Consider the following 22,504-nt stretch of genomic DNA (forward strand, 5'->3'; position numbering starts at 1 on the left):
AGAATTAAAAAAATTTTTTAAAGGGGGCGTGACCCAAAAAGTTTGAGAACCACTGCTGTAAACCAAACTTAAATGAAATTATTATCTGAAAAGTATTTACTTTGCCTTAAGTTACATTTTTATTAAAAAAAATCAGGTTCTATGTCAGAGCGCCGGCTCAGTATTGGCGCTCACGTGAACAGCATCAGAGACTGACATGGAAGGGAATATATTTGTTAATAAAGTCATTATTTTTGGGGGGGGGGTTTGTGCACAAAAGTATTCTCGTCGCTTCACAACATTAAGGTTGAACCACTGTCGTCACATGGACTATTTTAACAATGTCTTTACTACCTTTCTTGGCATTGGAAGTGGAAATAATGTTTCAGTCTATGGAGCGCTCAGAAAGCTCTCTGATTTCATCAAAAATATCTTAATTTGTGTTCCGAAGATGAACGAAGGTCTTACGGGTTTTGAATGACATGAGGGTGAGTAATTAATGCCGGAATTAAAAAGTTTGGGTGAACAAACCCTTTAACTGTGTGAAAGCACTGAGTTGTATAATGTCTGTTGCATAATCCAAAGTTTTTAAACATTGGATTAAGCAAAATATAAAATTAGAATTAAATGCTTTGCCAAAACAAATTAACGGAAAGTTCATCCTTTGCATGTGTTTTTAAGCCATGCCAATTTAAATATTCAAGCACAAGAAGATGCGAGAGTACTCAATTTGGTACTCGCTCTGTGAGAAGTTTAGTGCACACACATCCAAAGCAAGCGCCCGGAAGGCCAAATCTCAGACAGCGTGAATACTGAATTCTCAGTTTAGTTCAGTTCTCTTTTGCTGCTTCTTGTGCTTGAATGGACTTGAATTCGAGTATTCGACTTGGCGAGTATCCTAGTAAACACAGTCAATTATGGATTAAGTGAACGTAAACCGTTAAGAAATAAAACACGTGTGTACCAGTGTATTGGATCCATGCAGCTCTTAAAGTGACAGCAGCCTAATATTCCTGCTTCGCTGCTGTTTGTTTTAATGTAAATCAAACAACAAAAGACTGCTTGGCTGAATAACCTTTGTAACTTTAACTTTAGGAATAATATATATAAAATTTAAACAGCAGTGTTATCTTCCATTTGATTACTTTATTCAATTTCTGTAACTGAGAACTACTGTTAGTCCTACCTGAAAAGCACTGTTTATTTCATATCTTTGTTCTGTTGTATTTATGTTGGCCTGTTGAATATTAAATGGATCCAATCCATGTTCAATGAAGATGATGCAGCAGTAAACTAGCTAGTATACTTTGATGCATGCATTTTTGAACTTTGCAACAGTAATCCATTTTATTGAGTAGCTGTAACACAGTAGCTGTGTTGAAATGGTTAATGGCCAAAAAATAAAAAATAATCATGTGCGTGAGCACACGCAAACACACACACACACACCAGCCACATGTATATTTCAAATTATTTTATTCGAATTTCTTTTTTTATTTAGTAAAAAAGATTATTCGAGTATGTTTTACAAGAAAATACTATTTCAGACTTTCTATTTCTATTTCAAAATGTCATGTTCAATTCAATGTGTTAATTGCCATTCCTTTGTAATTATTTGTGAAAATAGTTTCAATTATTTTCAGTGTAAAACCTCTAAATTACTCGCTGGAGCACATACGGAATTAAAAGAGATTTTGTCTCTTTCTGTTTCTCTTTATGCCCATCTCTTTTCATTTGTACCCTCCATTCAGAATGATCGAGAGCAGACAAGTTTGAGTCAGACATAAGACAACAATTTTATCACTGGGATGTAGGCACAGACCGTCAGGGCTTTATTGAGGAAATTTAAGGCGCTATAAAGTGCCAGAACGCTGCTTGAGGAAATAATGAAAATGTAGTTTTTATAAACACTACAGGTGAGACGCTGAATATGCCAGTGCTTGGAGTTTATTTACGTGAAGGACAAGAGCGATCCCTAAAGGAACTGCCTATGAGGGAGACTTTGGGTTTCCATGGAAACTGGCTAAGACAGCCTTAAAGAAAAGCAATGGTGAATCATCAGGTGGTTACTCCCCGATCCCCGATGTCTGCAGACGCACATGCATACGTCTGTACTTCATCTCAAAAACATAAAACTCCTTTAAGGATTTCAGTCAACTTGTCAATATGTCCAGATCATATCAACAACAGACTCCTCCCAAAAGAGCTAATTCTCTAAAAACATTAAGCCTTAAATCCTCATCCCAGGCCGAAGTTAAACCTTTCTAAACTGTAAATCACCCAGCGTCACCTCCCTCTAGCTGTGTTGAATGAACCTGTTACTGCACCGCTTACGAACAGAAATGTGACCTTTGAAGCGTAGACTCTCTGCCTCATTAATTCACTCAGAGTCCAGACAAATCTGGGAGCCACCAAACACAGCGCTGCAATCTCAACGGGAAAAGCCAGCAACTCGCACAATAACTGCCTGGTCTCGCTAACTCTGGCCTGTCTAGACGACTCCATCACGGACTTGGTGTTCAAGTTTTTAGCATCTTGCAGCCTCAGATTTTGCTCAGGAAAGAGAGACTGCAGGTCACATTTTCTTAACTACCATCTATCACCCATCGTTTGGTATAAACCTACAGTGTGTTTAAGTGTCAATTGTAATAATTCCATTAAAATAAATGCATTGAGAAAGAATATTTTATATTAAATACAACTCAATAATATAACCAATTTATCCAAATCAACAATATCTCAAAGTAATCAACTGCTTTAATACTTAAAGGCATGGCAGGCAATTTGTTCCAGAATTTTTTTTTGTTATTCGGGTTGAAAGTTTCTTTTCACATCCTGATAACAATCACCAAGTTAAGTGGTCTAAATGTATTTATATGTATATATCTTGTCTGTGGAAGGCTTAGGGCCATAAAATGTTTGTCCAATCATTGCATTCAGTCTGAATGGAATGACACATTGTCCACCATGCCTGTCAACTTATGTATTTGCATACCTCTGTGCACCTGCTCACGCAGATATCATACGTCATCAATGTTTCAATCAATCACTCAATAAAAAAAAATTATCACATTAAATCATATTGTTTATGATATGATAACTGAGGATTACAATTATCCCCATCAGTATTCTATACTATTATTCATGGGCTTATGAAGTGAGACAAAAAAGCTCAAACATGCTGTGTAACACGAGATTGAACCTCAATGGTTCTCACACGCCAAGCGAACGTGCTTGAGTTGATGAATGTTTATATGTGAATAAAAGCTTAAATTCAATCTGTTCATCATATAAAGTGATCTTGTCTCTTCAGTAAATTTGGACTAAATCACTTAATTCATGTGGATTAGTTTTACGATCTCTTTATGAATTCATGAAGTGTCAAAATTGTGGTTGTGTAGACTGTCAATGAAGTGAAAGAAAACACCGATTTCATCAAAAAGATCTTAATTTGTGTTCCGAAGATGAACGAAAGTCTTACGGGTTTGGAACGACTTGAGGGTGAGTAACAATGACAGAATTTTCACTTTTGAGTGAACTAACCCTTTAATAGCGTCTTATCTTTTAGTCATAGGATAGTCAAATGAAAACGTATGAGATCCAATAAACTGGTATTAAGCTATCTGGTCACAGTATTGGGACATTAGATAATATTTCTCCTCATTCCAGAGGACATTTCTATATACTGGTGGTGCATATAAGACAGACTGATGGTAGGTATAAAAATCCTCAGAATAACGACTTCCTTTGCAAGCAGTTTTCTATTGGAAACCTAATCCATATTAAGTAAGAGTTAATCAACACCAAATTGAAATCGGATTCCCATTTAATGCTTTGTCAGCTCATATAAATGGTTCACACTGAAAAAGACCAAAAAGTGCTCTGTCAGTAATCAATGGCCATTTTCTGTACAAGTTGCCAACAGCAAGTGCAACATTGAAGTGTATGTGCACAGAATATTAGTTAAATTAACTATACAACATTGTTATTTTAATTTACTGACATTCATTTCATTAACCATGATAAGATTGAATCAAAATGTTCATTTAATGTGTATAGCTTGCTAGACTTGTACTTTTGACCTCATTATCTGACACATTAAACCCTTTTCTTACATTTGCAACATTTATCTAGAAAGACAATGCCAAGTGGGTTATCTACTCAGGCAACTTGGTTAATCTGCTTTTAATGGATTTGAGGGATATTGTGAGTGTAACACAGCTGTTATGTAATGATACACACAAGTGGAAACTAATGTTCCTCTGTGGTGTAATCTTTACAGCCACTTTGTCTGTGCTATTATCCTAATGCAGCATTTCAATCACCGCACAGGGTTTCAATGCAAACTAAACAATCAAGCTCCGTGAAAAACAACACATGCTACAGTCATGTCTGCGAGGCATTAAATGTCACTCAGAAAGGGCCAATGATATCTCAGCTGGGGAGAAATCACCAGGCAACATCGTGTATAAAAGGGGAGGCCAAAATAACGAACATGACATGAAAAACTTTCAAATGTTTGCAAAGGTGAGTCATGATAGGTTGATTAGCGGTTAGCACTGAGTCTGAAGACCTCTAGCAATTTCCACTTTGAATTATGACGCAAGACAACAATGTGACATCTATAGAGTCAGGTTACAAAAACTATACAAAAATCTTTATGTAAAATGTCTTACACAGACTTCAGAGTTACATCACTGCATTTGCATTATGGCATTTGTGTTATTAAGGAGGCAGAAAAACAGTGGTAACGTGGAGGAAAACGGCAAGATCCACGGAATAAGAAAAAAAATCTTGTGCTTTTGGATGATGGTCTTCACTTTTATAGAATACCATCGTCAAAGTTTGGCTAATGGTCTTTGAACTGACTTTGAAGCTCAACACAAACATATATGGTTGGAAGCCATTAAACAGACATACTGGACTGTTGAAACCTGTGATGATTAGCCTGCATTTAAAGCATGAATTTGATGTAAACAATAGATCTACACAATATTCACATATCCAGTTCATAGAGGGCATATTGTATTAGCCCTGCAGTTACATCATAACAAAATATTTAAATTTATTGTTAGGGATAATCTGAGTTTGTGTTATGTTTTCTCTCATTTGTCTGTTTCAGTTAGCCTCCTACTGTAGGTTACAAATGGTTTGATTAAGTTGTCACAGGTGTTTCACGTTTCTTTGATTGGTTTGTTCGGTCTATTTAAGCCCAGTGTTTCTTTCAGTTCATTGTCAGTTCTACTTCGCATTTTAAATTGGTTAATTTAAACTGTTATTAATAAAATGAAGACTGCTGTATTTAGATCCTTTTCTCATTATTGCAACCAATTTGTGACACCTATAACATTTAAATCTCGCCATATTTACTTTTTTGCAAGTTTATATCTTACAATTCGGACTTTATAACTCGCAATTGCGATTTTATATCACAATTCTGAGAAAAAAGTCAGATTATCAAGTTTATGTTTTGCAATTAAATTTTTTCTTTGCAGAATTGTGAGAAATATCCTTGGAATTGCGAGAAAAAAGCACCGAAAATGGTCCGTTAACTATTTTGGATTGCAAAGGTAACGTTTCATGCATTCAAAACTATTTTCTTTTTTCCTGGCAACATTTTGTTGGAATTTCTCTTCATATTGACTTCCGTTGTTCGCCCCACATTCTAGTAACACCACTGAGGATATTTGAATAGCATCTGTCTAAACAACAAAATGTCGTAAGTTTCACCACTTGTTTCCAAGGCCAATGCGCATCATTCACCCTACTTTTTACATCCAAAAACATATTTAGAGAAAACCAATGGATGCTTTCTATGCCCTGTTTCTGTTGACAAAGAAAATGTAATGGCATGAGCAGCCAGCTAATTTGAGTGATTAGATCCAGATAATTGCTCTGCAGGGTCACATAACGTCCAAGAAATATGAAGCAATTTTACAGGATAAAAGCAAACACTGCTTCCTCAACATACTGCCATATTCCTGAGTGCTGATACACTGACGCAGATCCAGAAACCAGATCTAAACATGATGTAAGCTTTCAGTTTTAGAGGACAGGGTGAGAAGTAAATTTCAACCTCCTTCACTGGTCCTTCAACTGGAGGCTTTTAATTTTTATGAATGCTATAACACCCCACTACACTCTATAGCAGCGATCCAAGAATCATTGAAGGCAAATGGTTGTTCTGCTTGTAATTAGGTCTCAGGCTCAGCACTACATGGGGCTTGGAGTGGACCTGACCCACCCAATTACAACTGGATCATGGGAATCATGTAACCATGGACACTTAATTAAAAAACATACATATGCTTTATTTTTTCTTATTAAAGTAGGACCTTAGGTCAGTCACCACTGACATTTTTGAAAAGCCCTCATTAAACTTAAGTTGATTTGCTTCGCGTGCCACTTTCTCTGATATCCTTTTCTTTTTATCCCACCTATACGTCATGGGAATGAACCTAATGTTTTTTCTCTCTCAATTTGTAGCAAATATGTAGGTTACACTTTATTTCGATGGTCCACTTTAGACATTCTACTAGCTATAAGTAACTTTGCAGCTACATGTCAGCTAACTCTCAGAGTATTAATAGACTGTAGTAGACTGATAGGTTAGGGTTAATAGAATAAGTTGACATTCTTGCAAAGTTACTTATAGTCAGTAGAATGTCTGTTGGTGGAGCATCAAAATAAAGTGTTAGCAGATATTAAACAGACAGTCTACTAATACTCCAATGGCTGGTAGTTGCAAAGTTACTTATAGTTAGTAGAATGTCTAAAGTGGATAAGTGAAATAAAGTGTTACCCAAATCTGTCTTTTTACCCTTCGCTAAACTCCACTAAGTCGTTTCTTTATGATGGATAAGCTTTTGTCATTTCCAGTTCAGACACAATTGTCTAATTGTAGAGTTTTGCAGAGGCCTTGACATATCAAATTCACATTAAGTAATGAATGTATAGATTGTGATTGGATACCTGAGTGTTTTGCGAACCATATCTTCATCTGTTATTCCATAATACGTCAGGGTCTCACTCCAGACAGGGTTGAGTGTGTTGCGTAGGGTCTTGGTGCGGAGCTTATTGGCCTAGAAGAAATGATAGATTTGCTTGTAGATTACTGGTTGTGTTTACTGGCACTCTTTAGTCTTTATTCTTAGCACAAGCTAAGAATATACCAGACCTTCCATTTCACCATGTCAGGCAAATCAGGGGTTTAAACTCTGTATTTAAACATGCGCCAAGTTTTGGTAACAAGGTTGCAAAATGGCAAATCACGCTTAAAATTGATGGTAAATAAAACAGCTCATATAACATTTAATTATACACAGTTTGACTCTCCAAGACTTACAGCTTTCCAAGTATTTTATAAAGCTTGAGCACCTTCTTGAATCATTTATTGAAAAAGGAGAAGAAAAGAGTGTCAGGCACTATGCTGTTCCGTGTTCATGGAAAAATGATTAAAGCAGGTGTGATTAACGCCTGAGTCTTTGTTTCATCTAGCACATCTGTGAGGTGTTTCCTAATCCTAATGGGGTAACTCTGATATCCTATCCGATTCGATTACTCTGTAACCCTGTGAAGGAGAGTTCAGCTCTACTGTAGGGCATATGATCCATAAAGAAGGAGGATGACTTAGAGGAGTCTTATGTTGTCAGTAGTTAAGTGGATTGTTGGCAAGATGAGCAAGGAGGGTACAGGTCAAAAACAGATCATAATGAGATGCATGATGGTAATTTGTAGCACACAGAGGTTGGCCAGTGACAAGGAAAAACTTAATTTAGATCTTAAGGTAGTGTTTGTTTCTTGAAGTAAGTTTATGGAAAAAAAAATATTTTAACATTTTTTTAACGATCTAAGCGCATGGTCTAAAGTACAAGTGCACTCAGTGTGTGTCAGAATCCATTTTTGCTAGTTTAACGACAGGAAAATGGTCTAAAAGGGTTGCCCCTATTCTCTTAATGAGTAATGGGTGTGTTTTGGGCGTAACATGCAAAAAAACAGAGTCTCATCTCCCATTCCCATTCAGTTGCGCTCACGTCATTGCGGATTCGCTATTTACATAGTGGAATTGCAAGCGGAAAAACTGAATGTTTTTCTAGCGAGGAAACGGATCTGCTCATGCGCGAGGTTAAAGCACGTAAGCAGACCATCTACGGGACAAAGTTACACGTGTTGTGCACCCGCCTATAGGCGCTTATTACTAATGCGCTCTTTAAAAAAAAAAAAAAATTGCGCCATTGACTTTAGACCAGGTTTTTGTCGATCAACGGCGCAGTCTATTTCAGTTGCCTCAAAATATTAACGCACCAACAATGCGCCTGAACACACCTCGTTTTCAGATCAGCACGCCCATGGCGCAAATGCATTTGCTACTTAAACAACGTGGCGCAGGACGTGAAAATGATAACTGCGTCAGGCTGAAACTAGCAGAAGAAACTTGCGTCGTGCCTCGCGCCACATTGCACCGGGTGTATGATAGGGCCCATTAAATTAAACGCCTCAGACTCAAGAGACTGAAGTAACTTCAGCCATCCACATTCTGCCCGTAATTTTTGTCATCAGAAGGGTTCATGCCCAATTTTTGACAGGGCAGATGGTGCAAGTAAGGTGAATGTTGAGACAGAAATGGCAATACGCACAGTTGTGGTGTACTTTGAGTTAGTCGCAGAAGAGTGCAATGAAACAAACAGAATGAAACAAAACAAAGCAGCATATCCTTCTCTATTGTTTTTGTTTTGTTTTCCTTATTACAGTATAAACTTTGCACGCAATGGCGGATCTGCTACTTTTATTCTTCTATCCTTCCGAGCGAATGTCCTGTAAATGGTCTGATGTCTGGTAGAATATAAAAAAGTATCTATCCATCCATCAATCTAAATTTTAGGAATTTCAATTGTGAACACCTCACATCTGATGTAATTTCAAATGCAATTTTAACTACATGGACATTGAACAGTGATAGACAGTACCTCGTTTAACATTGTCTGTTTTAACATGTTTTAAAGACTGTATTGATAATCAGAATTTTCATTAAAACAACTATCGACATATTACCATATGTCGAACCCCCTGGTTGAGAACCACTGCCTTAAAACATACAAATAATATAACTACAAGCCTCTTTGGGATGTATAAGTTGTGAGCAGGCACATACCTTACTAGCTCCAGGCAGCAGGTGCAGCTTAACATAGGGATCTGACAACCCATTGTGATCCATTGGTTTGAGTCCCTGAGAGACAGGGAGAAAAGAAAAAAAAGTGTGACTTATGAAAAACAACCACTTTTAGACATCCTGTGAAGTCAACAGCATAAATCACCATGTCAGCCTGATAGATTCCACAGGTTTTAGATATCCAATTCATGTCGAACTCTTGCTTTTTCTAACAAGACGTAGCGTTTCAAATCCAGCCAAATAAGCTAATTAGAAATGCTGGAGGTGATGTCGTGCCATGACAGCAGAGCACTCTCCTGCAGCTCTTAGCTTTCTATTAACATGCAGTTTAGAAATGGCAAAAAGCTCAAGCACTTTGGTGGACACAGCATAAAAAGCCCAATCACCGCAGTAATATCAGACATACAATCTATTTGATTTGAGCAGTTGTGTTGGTGCCAATAATAATAATAAAAGATGCTGTATTTTTACATAAAGTTATGCTTTCTGAAATTTTGTTTATAATCAGCTCTCATAAGATTCAACCCGAGAGTATGTTTTTTTTTAATAGCTATTTAAACAGCCTTGGGGTCTCTGAGGATCCACATTAAACATGAGGGTTGTGAATTAACTATTAAGTCGCAAAGGATTTAGAGTAAATATCAATACAAAGCTAGACAACACTGTCTGCTGTCAGAGAGTATGTGAGGCAAACATTGATCTTATTGAAAACCTCTGCAACACCTGACACCCATCATCTCCTCTGCTTTACTGCTTAATTACCGTCTTTGTAGTGGGATTCAGTGAGGTAGCATTGGACTTTGGATGAGTAGGGCTGTGTAGTTCTTGAGGCCCATCAATATCAGAGGGTATTACTGAATAATGCAAGATAAATGAATTTTTTCCATCACATTCACAGTCGGATAAAAGCACTGCTGTCTTCCTGAAACCTTGTGGGGAATGTTGTTGATTAAGGGAGCATGATCCACACAAAATCTGGATTTACTTTTGTGGTCCAAATGATGGTTTTCATTTTAGCTGTCTGCATAATGCAACTTTGCAGCATAAGTTAAGAAAAGTATTTATCATCTTCAGTAAACAGCAGCCAAGTGTGTTTTTGCACTAATTAAATCAAGTTTATTCCCACAGAGAGCTACTGCTGAAAGAGCTTCAGGTCGTTCCAGAGACGTCTGGCATAAAATCACATTTCTTTAAAGGCTCAAGAAAAGTTAGTGAGAGAAAGAAAAGGAAAAATAATCAAAGGACATGATTTTTCAGTTTTTAATAGTGCTGTAAATATATAAAAATTTGGTTACACTTTATTTTAAAGTGTCCTTGTTACAGTGTAATTATACATTTAAGTATTGAGTAATATTTATCAACAACATGTACTTATTATATGGTTAGGAACAAGTTTTGGGGTTTCACTTTATTTTACAGTATGTGCACTTATGTGTATTTACCTAAGAAAGTACTGGGTAATATAAGGCAAGTATATAGTACGTACATGGGGAACATGACTGTAAAATAAAGTGCAGTTTTGGTTTAGGGTTAGTGTTAAGTGATATTGCAGCAGTTCTTAGCTGGTTTTCTCATTAACACTACGGTTCTGTGCAAAGATGACCTGGAATTAACTTACAAATAAATGTAATACAGAATATCTTTCTCCAGTATTTACTCATATCTTTTTTTCCAAGTCTGTGCATTCAGCTGTAGCACTTAGAACTTCTGGCTACTCCAGACAGTGTTTAGAAAGACCACACAACAAGAAGTGGCTTAAACACATTTGTCTAATCTTATAAGTAAACATGTTAAAACCAATTACAGCCTTGAGTCTGTGCGCGTGTGGTTCTCTATCAGCTTTGCACATCTGGCCACTGCAATTTTTCCTAATTCATTCTCCCATTTTGCAGAGATGGACATCATGAGAGAGTCCACCTATAAATTCTTGGATTGAGTTGTGGACTCTGAAACAGCCAATCCAGGACATAAACACTGTTGTTTTTCAGTCAGTCCTGTATATCTGGATCTTGCAGACTTCATCACGTTTTCCTCTGGGATTTGCATTGCTTTAGCCTTTTTACAAGCCTGCCAGGCATTCCCACAGCATGATGCTGCCACCACCGTGCTTCACCATGGGGATGGAGTAGCGTTCTGATGTGCAAAGTTCAGCTTATGCCAAATATGCCATTTATTCTAATGGACAAACATCTTCATTTTGGTCTCATCAGACCACAGAAGCATCTTCCAGGCGGCTTCAGAGTCTCCCACATGCTGTGCCAAGATATCATGACATTTTTGTTTAATAGCGAATTTCTCTTTGACTGTCTCCCATTAAGAGCAACAGTTGAATATGCAATCTCTACAACCTCACAACCTCTGAAGCTTTTAATTAAATGCTGTTCTTTTGAACTTTCTATTCATAAAAGAATCCTGATGTATCACGGTTTCCACAAAAATATTAACCAGCACAATTGTTTTCAGCATTGATAATGTTTCTTGAGCAGCAAATCAGCATATTAGAATGATGTCTGAAGGATCATGTGACACTGAAGACTGTAATGAGTAATGACTAATTCATGAGTAATGATGCTGAAAATGCTTTTCCATCACAGGAATACATTACATTTTCAAATATATTAAAGTAGAAAGCAGTTATTTTAAAATTGTAATAAAATTTCACAATAATACTGTTTTTACTGTATTTTTTTATGAAATAAATGTAGCCTTGGTGAACATAAAAGACTTCTTACAAAAATATTTTTGTTTAATGGTAGTGTACATTATCTCCTACTTATTTCAGATCGCATTGAAGAGCTAAAATGAAAAAGTGTTTCTGATGATAAGTGGTATAAAAATTAAATTAAGTCGAAAACAACAAAATATAAAAAGGCCATTACTTTTTTTACACACTGCACATACTAAACATAGCACTGAATCAACTTTCACTATTTTTCTGTTAGGTCAGAAGCAGGGCTTGACTAACACCTGCCAAATGTGAGTGGATTTAATTTTAGTGGCGTGTAACAGTGACTCCTACTAGCCACTTTGGTGGGTTTAATTTTATACATAATATATACATTTTTCAATTGTAGTCTTTTAAAAAGGCATCTGAAATAATAAACTAAGTGCAATGTAGTGTTGTAAAAAAATATAGATTTTTCGATCCATATCGATACTGAAATATACTAATTTTCCACAGAATAGTTACACGATACCAGCTGCGCTTTCTTGCTCTCTCATCTCTCCAACAGCGAGCTGACACAGAAACCCGCCTCCCCTCACTCATGTGCTCCGGATGAATATTGTTTGTGTTGCAGGGCTTGAATTTCGGTGTGGGATTGCACAATGCGCATAATTTGACTCATTCTCACAGATTTTGCGCTCACACCCAAAGTGTGCGCACATAAAGCCGCCTCTCAGTACTAAATTGAGTTCTTTTCTTCTGCTTATTGCACTTAAACAGTCGAATACACACACAATAATGTCAAAATGCCAGTCCTGGCAAGTATTCACGTAAACACAGTTGAGAAAGAAAACGCATGTGCAACAGTATAATGGGTCCGTGCGTCAGGTCTTAAAGTGACAGCAGCCTAATATACCTCCTAATATAACGAAATTTTGGGGATAATATTTAAAATATATATATGGAAGTTTTTCCCCATGGTATCGACTTCAAAATTGTGGCCAGTGAAAATGCTGAGTGGCTAGTAACTTTGGCAAACCACTAGTCACAGTGGCTGGTGGTCAAAAAAGTGAATGTCAAGCCCTGGTCAGAAGGCCTATTGAATTTTTAGCATTTGAACATCACAAGCTAAAACAAGCCACACACAAACTCATTTTAATATAGATTCAGCATATAGTGCAAGTACGTATCCATGCTTCAGTGATGCATTTCGTTTCCCAGCAGGCTTTCTCTCAGGTAGGATTCCTGGACGGTCCTCCAGACGCCGCTGTGTGCAGTCATGTGTGAGATGAGCCGATATCAGAGAGCCAGAGAAAGGGCCGGCCTCTCCAGCCTAACATACAAGGGCTGTCAGAACCACAATCCTAATTAGTTATTTTCTGCTTCTGTGAGCTATACAGTGTAAACTTGTCAAAGAGGCTTGCAGGGGCTTCACACCTCTCTCTCCACTTTTGTTTAGCTTGTGGGTACGTGGAGGAAAGAGCATAAAGACATAAATAATCATTGTTGCATTTTACACAACAACAACAACAACTGAGAAATAAAACAAATGAACATGAGGGGGTGTGAGAAAACTCAGTCTCTGACAAGTTCTCTGCATGGGCAAAGGAACATGGCAGGAGCGGTGACGGACAAAAAAAGGTGCCTAGTCTAGTCAAACTAAATCTTTTGTTGGACTGAGATACTAGCACAAGTAGCTTTTTTTTTTTCAGAGGTTTTAGAAAAACATCTTTACATATAGTTTTGTAAAATGCACCTGACGCGTGACCAAACCAACTGGGTTGGGATTTCTTCCATCACAACCTGTCTTTCATTATAGAAACAAATTAGAAAATGAGTCATTATTAATACTTTTTTGCAGAGACTCCCACCCCAAAGTACTGCACGCCATTGGTTAAGCAAGAAGTTGACATGTCAGGCCACTAAAACAAACAGCACAGTTCCCACGTTCAAATATGCATACTTACCTGCAACACAGTATGCAAACCGTTAAAGTCAAACGAGAAGTACAGCACCTTAAGGGTATATATTACTACTCTAAGGAACTAATGTGCATATTTTAGGGGTAGATTGTCTCTTTAAGGGTACTGCCCCGGTGGCAAGCGATTGTGCCTCGGAAGGTAAAATTTTTTGTCCAGGAATGTATTCATCTTACACACGTGCATACCAACAGAACACAAGTAAGATCTTCTCTCATCTAATTCAATACATAGGACACAATGTGCATAGCCTGGCAAAGATAGAGCATGGACTAGGAAGTCAACCAGCATAAAACTGGTCAAGGAGAATTGTTTTTATCATTGAAAAAAAAAGACACTTCAGCTTTGACAAAAGCTTGTCAAAAATGTAAATATCCTTTGTGTATTTCTCTCATTCAATATCAGTCATTCAGCTCTTCCGAGTTATTCCCTCCTGCTTGTGGCCCATCACAGGACAACCCGTGCGCATCGGTCTCTTCAGAGCTACAAAGCAGTTTTCAAAGATCCACAGGTCCGCTCGGCTCTATGTGATTGTGTTTGTGAGTATGTTTGTGTGTGCGTGCAGAGACTGCAGATGGTCGTTCTCTTTGAAGGTACTGCAGCTGAAACAGCCTCTGAGGTCCACTCCACTATAGAAGAGGACTGACGCAATCCATAACCAAAATAAGGGCAAGCACAAAACTGAACCTCGCTTTCACCGTACGCATGCGTTTTCCATCTCCCAATTGCCATGAATCCACTTCCAATACACCTAAAATGGTTCGATTAGGCAAACCCTTGGAGTATTTATATCCTTTTTATGGTAAGAACTGAGTTATCTTCACTCAGTGTTGCACCAGGCACTCGGTGTAATTCAGGATTTGTCTTGCGTTTCAGGGCTGCATGACATATGGGTGTCTGGTAAACAGTAGCCCATCTGCTCGGAGTAGATCCATAAAGAAAAACGGCCGTGTGATTTAATACTGTGCAATGTCCCATTCTCATCTGATATTGAAGGATACGTTAAACACAGAGAAACTAAACTCTTCATCAAAGGTCTGTCTGGTACCTGCAAGCCGATTGGAGGAGGGCAAGTGGGCGTAACCTTAATGTGCTTTTGTAATGTCCCAGCTGACCTTGACTATTCAGGATAGGCATAAAACAGAGAGGCGGAGGTCTCCTGAGAACCAAGCCAACAATAAATGTGTTATGGGGCATCCGATTGCAGTGTTGCCAGTGAATGGATGGTTGATCATAATTATGGGGAAGCAGGAGAAATGACCAGTGTGAAAGGAGATGGGCGGCATGCATCAGCGAGTGCCTGTGAAAGCCGCGTGCGCACCCACTCATTCATACCGCTTTACTTACTGCTGCCACGCTGCCAAGGATGGCATTTCCCTTCCCATCTCACAATCAACGGCTAACTAGTCAGAAATGTTTCATCTGCCAAATTACATCTCTTTATTCTTCCGCATAAACATCCTGTTGGAGAAGGTCTGCACTTAAAAATGAAAGGGATGAGATTCTGTAAAAGGGAAGGGCTGGTCGAAATCAAGTGTGTTTCACAAGAGCAGATGGAGGTTCCAGCACAGATGACTCTCAATGGGTGAGAGCTGAACGGGATCCAAATGCCATTGAGCCACCTAGTACATAGCCATAATGCACAACGGAAAAACATTAGTACAGGCTGGAGGTGGGCTTGATATTCACAGGGAGGGAGGAAGTGAGAGAATAAATGCAAGAGTAACATCTTCATAAGTAGGACCCAGGGATTGTTTAACACTTTCTCCTATTCCAGTTTAGTGTGGAGAGACTAAATAGCTATTTCTAGGTTGACTTTTTCCAAAGAGTGTACATACTGTAGGGCCTCTTTCAGAACATTGCTATGTTTGTTTGAGTGGTGCAACATGTCAACTTCTGGCAAAAACACAAGATTTCTTTTGTACTTCATAGCAACGTTTGGGCTTTGGACATGCAAATTGTTGAGAAAAGGTGATCCTTCAAAAATCATTTTAATATGCTGATTTGGTGCTTAAGAAACATATACAGTATTATTATCAGTGATGAAAATAATTTTGTTTAATATTTTTGTGGAAATTATGATTCTTTGATGAACAGAAAATTCAAATTTAAAAGTCTTTAATGTCAATTTGATCAATTCTATCAATTTTGATCAATTGAATGCATCCATGCTGAGTTCCTGATCAAGGGTGTTGAATAGCTGTGAGGGTTAGCTTACATTAAACACAACATGACAAGAGTGAAGAGCCTTAACCACACACAGACACACACATCTATCTTTGTGAGGGCATTCATTGACACAATGCAGTCTCTAGCTCCTTACCTTAACCTTGCCCATCACAACTAAGTGCCTAACCTGAACCCTTACCCTAACAGGGTATCTGCACATTTTTGATCAACAAATTTAATGACTTTTAAGACCTTTTTAAGACCTTCAAGAATAAAAATTAAGACCATTACCATGGAAAAAATATTTATAAAAATGACACTCTAGGGTGTTCAGGTTAAAGGTGCTCTAAGTGATGTCGCGCATCTTTTAGGCTAAAACATTTTTTGTCACATCCAGCAAACATCTCCAACACCATCCGCTAGCTGCCTGTCCCCTGAACACACTGTAAAGAAACGCAGTCTCTGTAGACAACACAGGCTCCACAAACAGCAACAGAAACAAACTGGGCTAACCCGCACCACGAAACATAAACTGCTCCAGCCAATAACTGACAGGAATGATTTAGGGGTGGAGTTTGGGGGGTTAGTGCGCAGCAGAGCCATATAGAGAGAGAGTTGCGACAACTCCATTGACTACAATGGAACGCTTTTTTTACAGCAATGGCGGCTCGTAGAGCCTCTCAATAGTTCCCGGAAGTAACAGCAGCGCGGTAGAACAGACCGTTTGTGATGCACTTTTAAAAGGTAAGACGTTTAAAGAATAAGATTGTATATTATCAGTACATCTGAATCAAATAAACTTGTGTTTTAAAGCATGCTAGTTGATTCCGAAGCACTTCCTGGAACTATCTGAGGTCTACGCGAATCAGCATTTTGAACTTCCGTTGTCGCAACTCTCTCGCTATATGGCTCTGGTGCGCAGATGAGGAGGAGGGAGGGTCTAGCTAGCCACCGTTTTGTTTGACAATACTTTAAACGTCAACAAGAAGTGACATCACCCAACATCACTTAGAGCACCTTTAACAAAGCACATTTGTATTTGAGCAACAGTGCAAATAGTCTTAATAGCCTTTGGTGGTCCAATTCATGCTTTCGTCAAACATGACAACGAAGCTGCCTTGATTCACACTTGACAGAAGTCCCCTTTTTATGTACAGAACAAGTCCAAATCGAGTAAGTGATTTAGATATCTGCATCTGATCATTGCATTACAATTATTCAAATGATCAGTGTTAAGCATGATAATATGGTAAAATCACACTGAATTAAGCTGATTTAAAAATAACATTTACTTAAAATAAAAGTTGTTATTTTGGCAAAACCTAACGTTACTGCCTGATTCAAGCAGATAGTGGCTGTTAATGCATGAAAATACAAATTCAGCATTAACAATCACCATGTTTATTCTAATTTGAAGGGCTTCGATAATATATCTGTGAAAATAAAAGATATTACGATTTAAAAAAAAGTTAGTGAATATTTTAAATTTACAACAAAACTTGTTAATTATTCAACAAGAGAAATAGGCTGAGTTATCTGCATTGTGCAACACAATTCGAATACCACATGAATTATAGATGACAGCTTACTTGCAGTGCTTGACTTTTTCGTGAATAAGGAGTGAAGAGTTTTTTTTGCCGTTTTGAACTCATTGCGATCTCTATGAAAATTATTCGGCGCAGCCGCGCGGTTGCGTGCATTTGGGCGTGATGCACGAGTGACTGATTACCATGGAAACGTGAAAGTCACATATGTAGATAGACTATCCTTGACTCTTTGGATTAAAAATCTCGATGTAGGCTCGCGGACACCCGTGAAAACCTCAGCTCGTCGTGGATGCACTTGCCCTATGAAAAAGTGCGGGGGACGAATTTACATTTTATAAAAAGTGTGTGTGGGGTAATCACCAGCATAATTTACACCCATGGTAAGACTTTGAAATACCGATGCTGCAAACATCTGAATGGGGACAGTTGTTGTCTGACTGTCACGCTTGTGCTTCTCCCCTTTCATATGCGCGTCAAGGGCTTTGCAGCCCACCGCACTTCGTATTCCGTCATTTTTTTGTATCCAGCCGCTATATTTCTCATCATCGAGCCCGTTATCATTAAATTTGCACTTCCCTATCTTAGCCATAGACAGTATAAGAAGATCTTAGCTCGCGTCTGCCACTACACTTCTTCATCTGTTTCTATGACAGGCCTACGGAAAACACTGCCCCCTAAATGGTGTGTGATGTCTGTGCAATAGGCACACGCTACTTTTTACTGTCTTTAGACAGGGACGTGCGCTGGTGAAATGGAAAATAACGGTAGTTTCTCCCGACAAAAGGAGAAACTCCGCCTGATGAAATTTAATGCCGCCCAGATGAAATTTAATGCCACTCTTCAAAAATTTGAGAAATTTAATACATTTTAAGACCTTAAAAAACGTATATTTTATTTAAGACGTTTTAAGACTTCTTAAGGATCCGCGGGGACCCTGCCTAATTATAACCATATCCCTAAAACTAAGTCTTGCCCCTCAAACAGGCCTTTAAAGGGGTCTCAGAAAGTGAGGACTGGCCAAAAATGTCCTCACTTTACTCTCTTTGTCCTCACTCCAATGGTCTAAAACTCAAACTGGTCCTCAGAAAGATAGTTAGTTGTACAAGTACACACATACGTAATGTTTTCATATTTTATGGGGACTTTCCATAGACATAATGATTTTTAAACTACACAAACTATCCCCTTACACTAACCCTACCCATCACAGAAAACGTTATGCAGTTTTACATTTTCAAAAAACACCACTTAGTATAATTTATAAGCTGTTTTCCTCATGGGGATCAAATAATGTCCCCACAATGTAGGGTTTACCAGACCACACACACACACACACTTGTTTCACTATATTATAAGGACATTGCATAGACTTCCATTGATTTATATCAGGTTAATGACATTTTATATCCCCTAACCCAACCCCTACCCCAAAACATCACAGAAAGATGCAAAACATGTTTTGGCTGATTTATAAGCATTTTTCAATTAGTGAGGACCAGTAAAAATGTCCTCACTGGTCGGTTGTCATAATATTTCACCATATAAGTGAGCACATTTGGCCCTCACAAGTATAGCCAAACACCCCCCTCCCTACACACACACACACACTCTTTCTACCTGATTTATGGTAGTGCACACAGGCACTATATACAGGCGGCTGCTTTGCTCCATGTCAGACACAAAGATAAATTTATACCCACATGGGAGTGAAAGCGCCCATTGCATTCATCTCATTCTTAAGCCTTGAATTATATGTATGGGGGCGAGACATGGCCACAGACATCTCTGGTCTCCTAAACTGAAGACCACATGCATATAAACACCCACCTACTCGCAAGAGAACAAATGAGAGCAATGCAGCCTCTTTGCGCTTCACAGTGAAAAATTACCAATCAAGAGTGAAATGTACCTTTACATTGTAAAGAACTAGAAACGAACTAACCTGTGATGAATGTATCATTCATCATAAATACTTAATAAACAGCCATTATTTAACATTATGCTTACATCTGCTCATGGGTAAGCACTTTGTCTTAATGGAAGATAATCTGTCTTGTCAGTGGAACAATGAGTGAGCCAACAAAAAGGAAAGATGCCAACAGTAAAGGGACAAAATTATGCCAAATGAGTCACAGCAAGTTTTATATCTCACAGGACAGATATAAACATGACACACAAGGAAACACACACAAAGGAGACTGTAAAAATTGTCTTTACAACTAGAATTTACCAGTGTACATTCTTTTCTGCTATGTAAAGATCAATGAAACCTAAAGATGTAATTATGCACTGAAAAAAATGATTCGTTGAATGTAATCAATTTTTTTATCGTAAGTGGTTGCACACAATTGATTAATTGATTAAGGTCAACTTAATGCATTTGTTTAAATGTACAGTAGCTAAAATCAATTGTGTGCAACCACTTACGATAATTTAAAAAAAAAATTAAATTCAACAAATCATTTTTTTCAGTGTGGCTCTAATACAGTGATCTTTTTTTGCACACTTCAGAGAATCCACTACAGCTGGTAAGTTGTTGTCAGTGTTACTGGAGTGAATCAATGGAGGTTCAACAGGAGAGGCAGGAAATTTGCTTGGGAAGTGGAGAAGTAGTCAATAAAGTGTAATGAAACTTACCTTTTTGTATCTGGGTACAGGGAGCTACACTCCATCACAACAATTTACAGCATGCAGCCAAGCCATGCAGAGAGAGAAAAGTGTGCATGCAAGATAGAAAAGGTGGAAGAAAAGGCATAAAAACAGAGCATAAGTTTGGAAAACAGACAACACAAAAAAACATGATGTAAAAGATAAACAGCATGTGAAAATAAAAGAGAGGAAAGAGAAAGCACCCAGCAGGTTTGACCCTTGTTTTTAAAAATATTTCTGTGGAGTTGTGTCCACTGATTTGTCTAAATGTAGATATTTTTATTTTTTTAATTTGTGTGACTCAATCTGTTAGTCAGTACAACCCTAAATTTAGCTGTCATGAAGTGATGGAGTGTTCGGAGGTGTTTCACAGCAAACAAAAAAAATGTAAATGCTGTTAGATCAACCCCCAATTTTAACTTCAGAGGATGTCAGAGCAGCATCTTTGTTCTAAATAATTTCTCAGTTGGAAAGTTGTACTTAGTGCCCATAATTTACACGAGAACACATCACATCTTTTAAAACAGGAAAATCAACTGAGAGAGAAAAGTTGGAGGTGGAATACGTCAGTCAAATAAAACTTACTGTAACACTTTTGAATGTGTACTGACTAGCACGTAAGAGAGCGACACCACGGGCCAAACAAATAATGAGAATTAATATCATTTCATTAAAAAGTAGCATGTTAATTTGCTGCCTGGGGGTTCAATTAAGTATCCATTTATCTAGTTTAATGCTTCATTTCTGTTTAAGGAGCAAACTCTTGACAAATGCACCCGAAGAATCGAGGCATGAAAAAACTTCTTGTTGAAGATGCCTGCATGTTTGGTGAACAGATTTCTGTTAAAGATAGTGACTAAATAATAACAAAATCACTGATATCTTACTTTTAAGCAGTATATTGATGCCATTTTTATTCTATTTGAATGAAATACTTTGCTTGAAAAGTGTGCTTCCTTTAAAATAAATGTCATTTGGTTTGACATTTTATCTAGTGCAATGGCATTCATACATATGATATCCATTCATTTAACAAGCGTGCCTTGGAATAGGAATAGTTCACCCAAAATGTTTAAATCTGCTACCATTTATTCATCCTCATGTCATTCCAAACCTGCATGACTTTCTTTTTTCTTAAGAACTCATAAATAGATATTTTGAAGAATGCTGATAACCAAACAGTTTCGGTTCCCATTGACTTCCATTATATTTCATTATATTTTTGTCCATATAACGAAGTCAGTGAAAATCGAAACAGTTTGGTTTCAAACATTCTTCAAAATATCTATTTTTGAGTTCTGCAGAAAAAAGAAAGTTTGCTTCAAGGTTTGTAACCAAACACTTACGGTTCCTATTGACTTACATTGTATTTTTGTCCATATAATGGAAGTCAATGGGAACCAAAACTGTTACCAACATTCTTCAAAATATATAAAGAAAGTCATACAGGTTTAGTAATGACATGAGGGTGAATAAATGATGACAGAATAAAAATGTTTGGGTGGACTATCTCTTTAAATGTATGGAAGAGACACCCTTTAAATTTGTTTAAAAAAAAAAATCACAGGGTCAAAATGTACATAATTGAATGGTCAGAGCGTGTTCAATGTGTTCTCAGTAATGTGTGCAGAGGTTGGTGATGACCACTCGTTCCAGTGATGATGTGACACAGTCCCCGCTTACATCATAGAGCAAACACTCCTGGTGAGCCCGTGACCCCTGTACATTCAGAGCTAATAAGGATGACCCTTTCGGAGCTGTCAGTTTCACGGAGAGAAAGAGCAGATCACAGACAGGTTACTTTAATTGAGTTGATGGAGGGGGGAGCATTGGGCCGGCGCTGGCAGAACCCTGGGAAAATGGCGATGGGTGAAGCGTGCCGTTGAATTGGGGTCAACCAAAAGAAGCGAGGTTTTCTTTAATGGAGGCTGTGGTTTGAAAAGGCTGCGTCTGGCTGCAGTGAACGTTAAGGTCGGAGCAGATGTGTCCTTGTGTGAAACACAATATGGGCAATATGTGCACTGAAATGGATCTTGGAAGGAACCTTTGTGAGGGGGTGAATGAATGAATGGTTACATTTCTCTTTCTCATCACGTTTGTCTGTTCAGAAGGACGAACGGCCTGGCACTTATTATTCTGATAAATGACTTTGGTGGCGACTTGCAGATGATATACATTTCAGTTTAGAACAGTTCCGGTTCTCAAATCTGATTGGCTGAGCGGCCTTCCAAGGGTGATGATACACAGTCCAACAACACTGTTAATATTCAATCCGCTTGTCTTGTTCACAACAGTCCAGATCAGAGTATGTGAGTGGTGTGCAATGAAAGTGGAGTGGGTGCTGCTT

At 38.0% G+C, this 22,504-nt stretch overlaps 1 protein-coding gene across 2 annotated transcripts in view; it reads right to left on the reverse strand.

The window, feature by feature from the left end:
• doc2b (double C2-like domains, beta) overlaps window positions 1-22,504 on the reverse strand; it is a 228,462-nt gene that overhangs the window by 16,479 nt on the left and 189,479 nt on the right. The window contains exons 11-13 of one of the 2 annotated variants that reach the window (XM_079872550.1): window positions 20,146-20,169; window positions 9,131-9,205; window positions 6,952-7,061 (exon numbers count right to left, since the gene is read on the reverse strand). In XM_079872550.1, the coding sequence (XP_079728676.1) occupies window positions 6,952-7,061; window positions 9,131-9,205; window positions 20,146-20,169 (209 nt within the window). The remainder of the gene's footprint in view (window positions 1-6,951; window positions 7,062-9,130; window positions 9,206-20,145; window positions 20,170-22,504) is intronic. The other variant, XM_079872551.1, reaches the window with a different exon arrangement.

Source organism: Squalius cephalus, assembly GCF_949319135.1.
Source record: "Squalius cephalus genome assembly, chromosome: 5".
In the NCBI taxonomy this organism is placed as follows: domain Eukaryota; kingdom Metazoa; phylum Chordata; class Actinopteri; order Cypriniformes; family Leuciscidae; genus Squalius; species Squalius cephalus.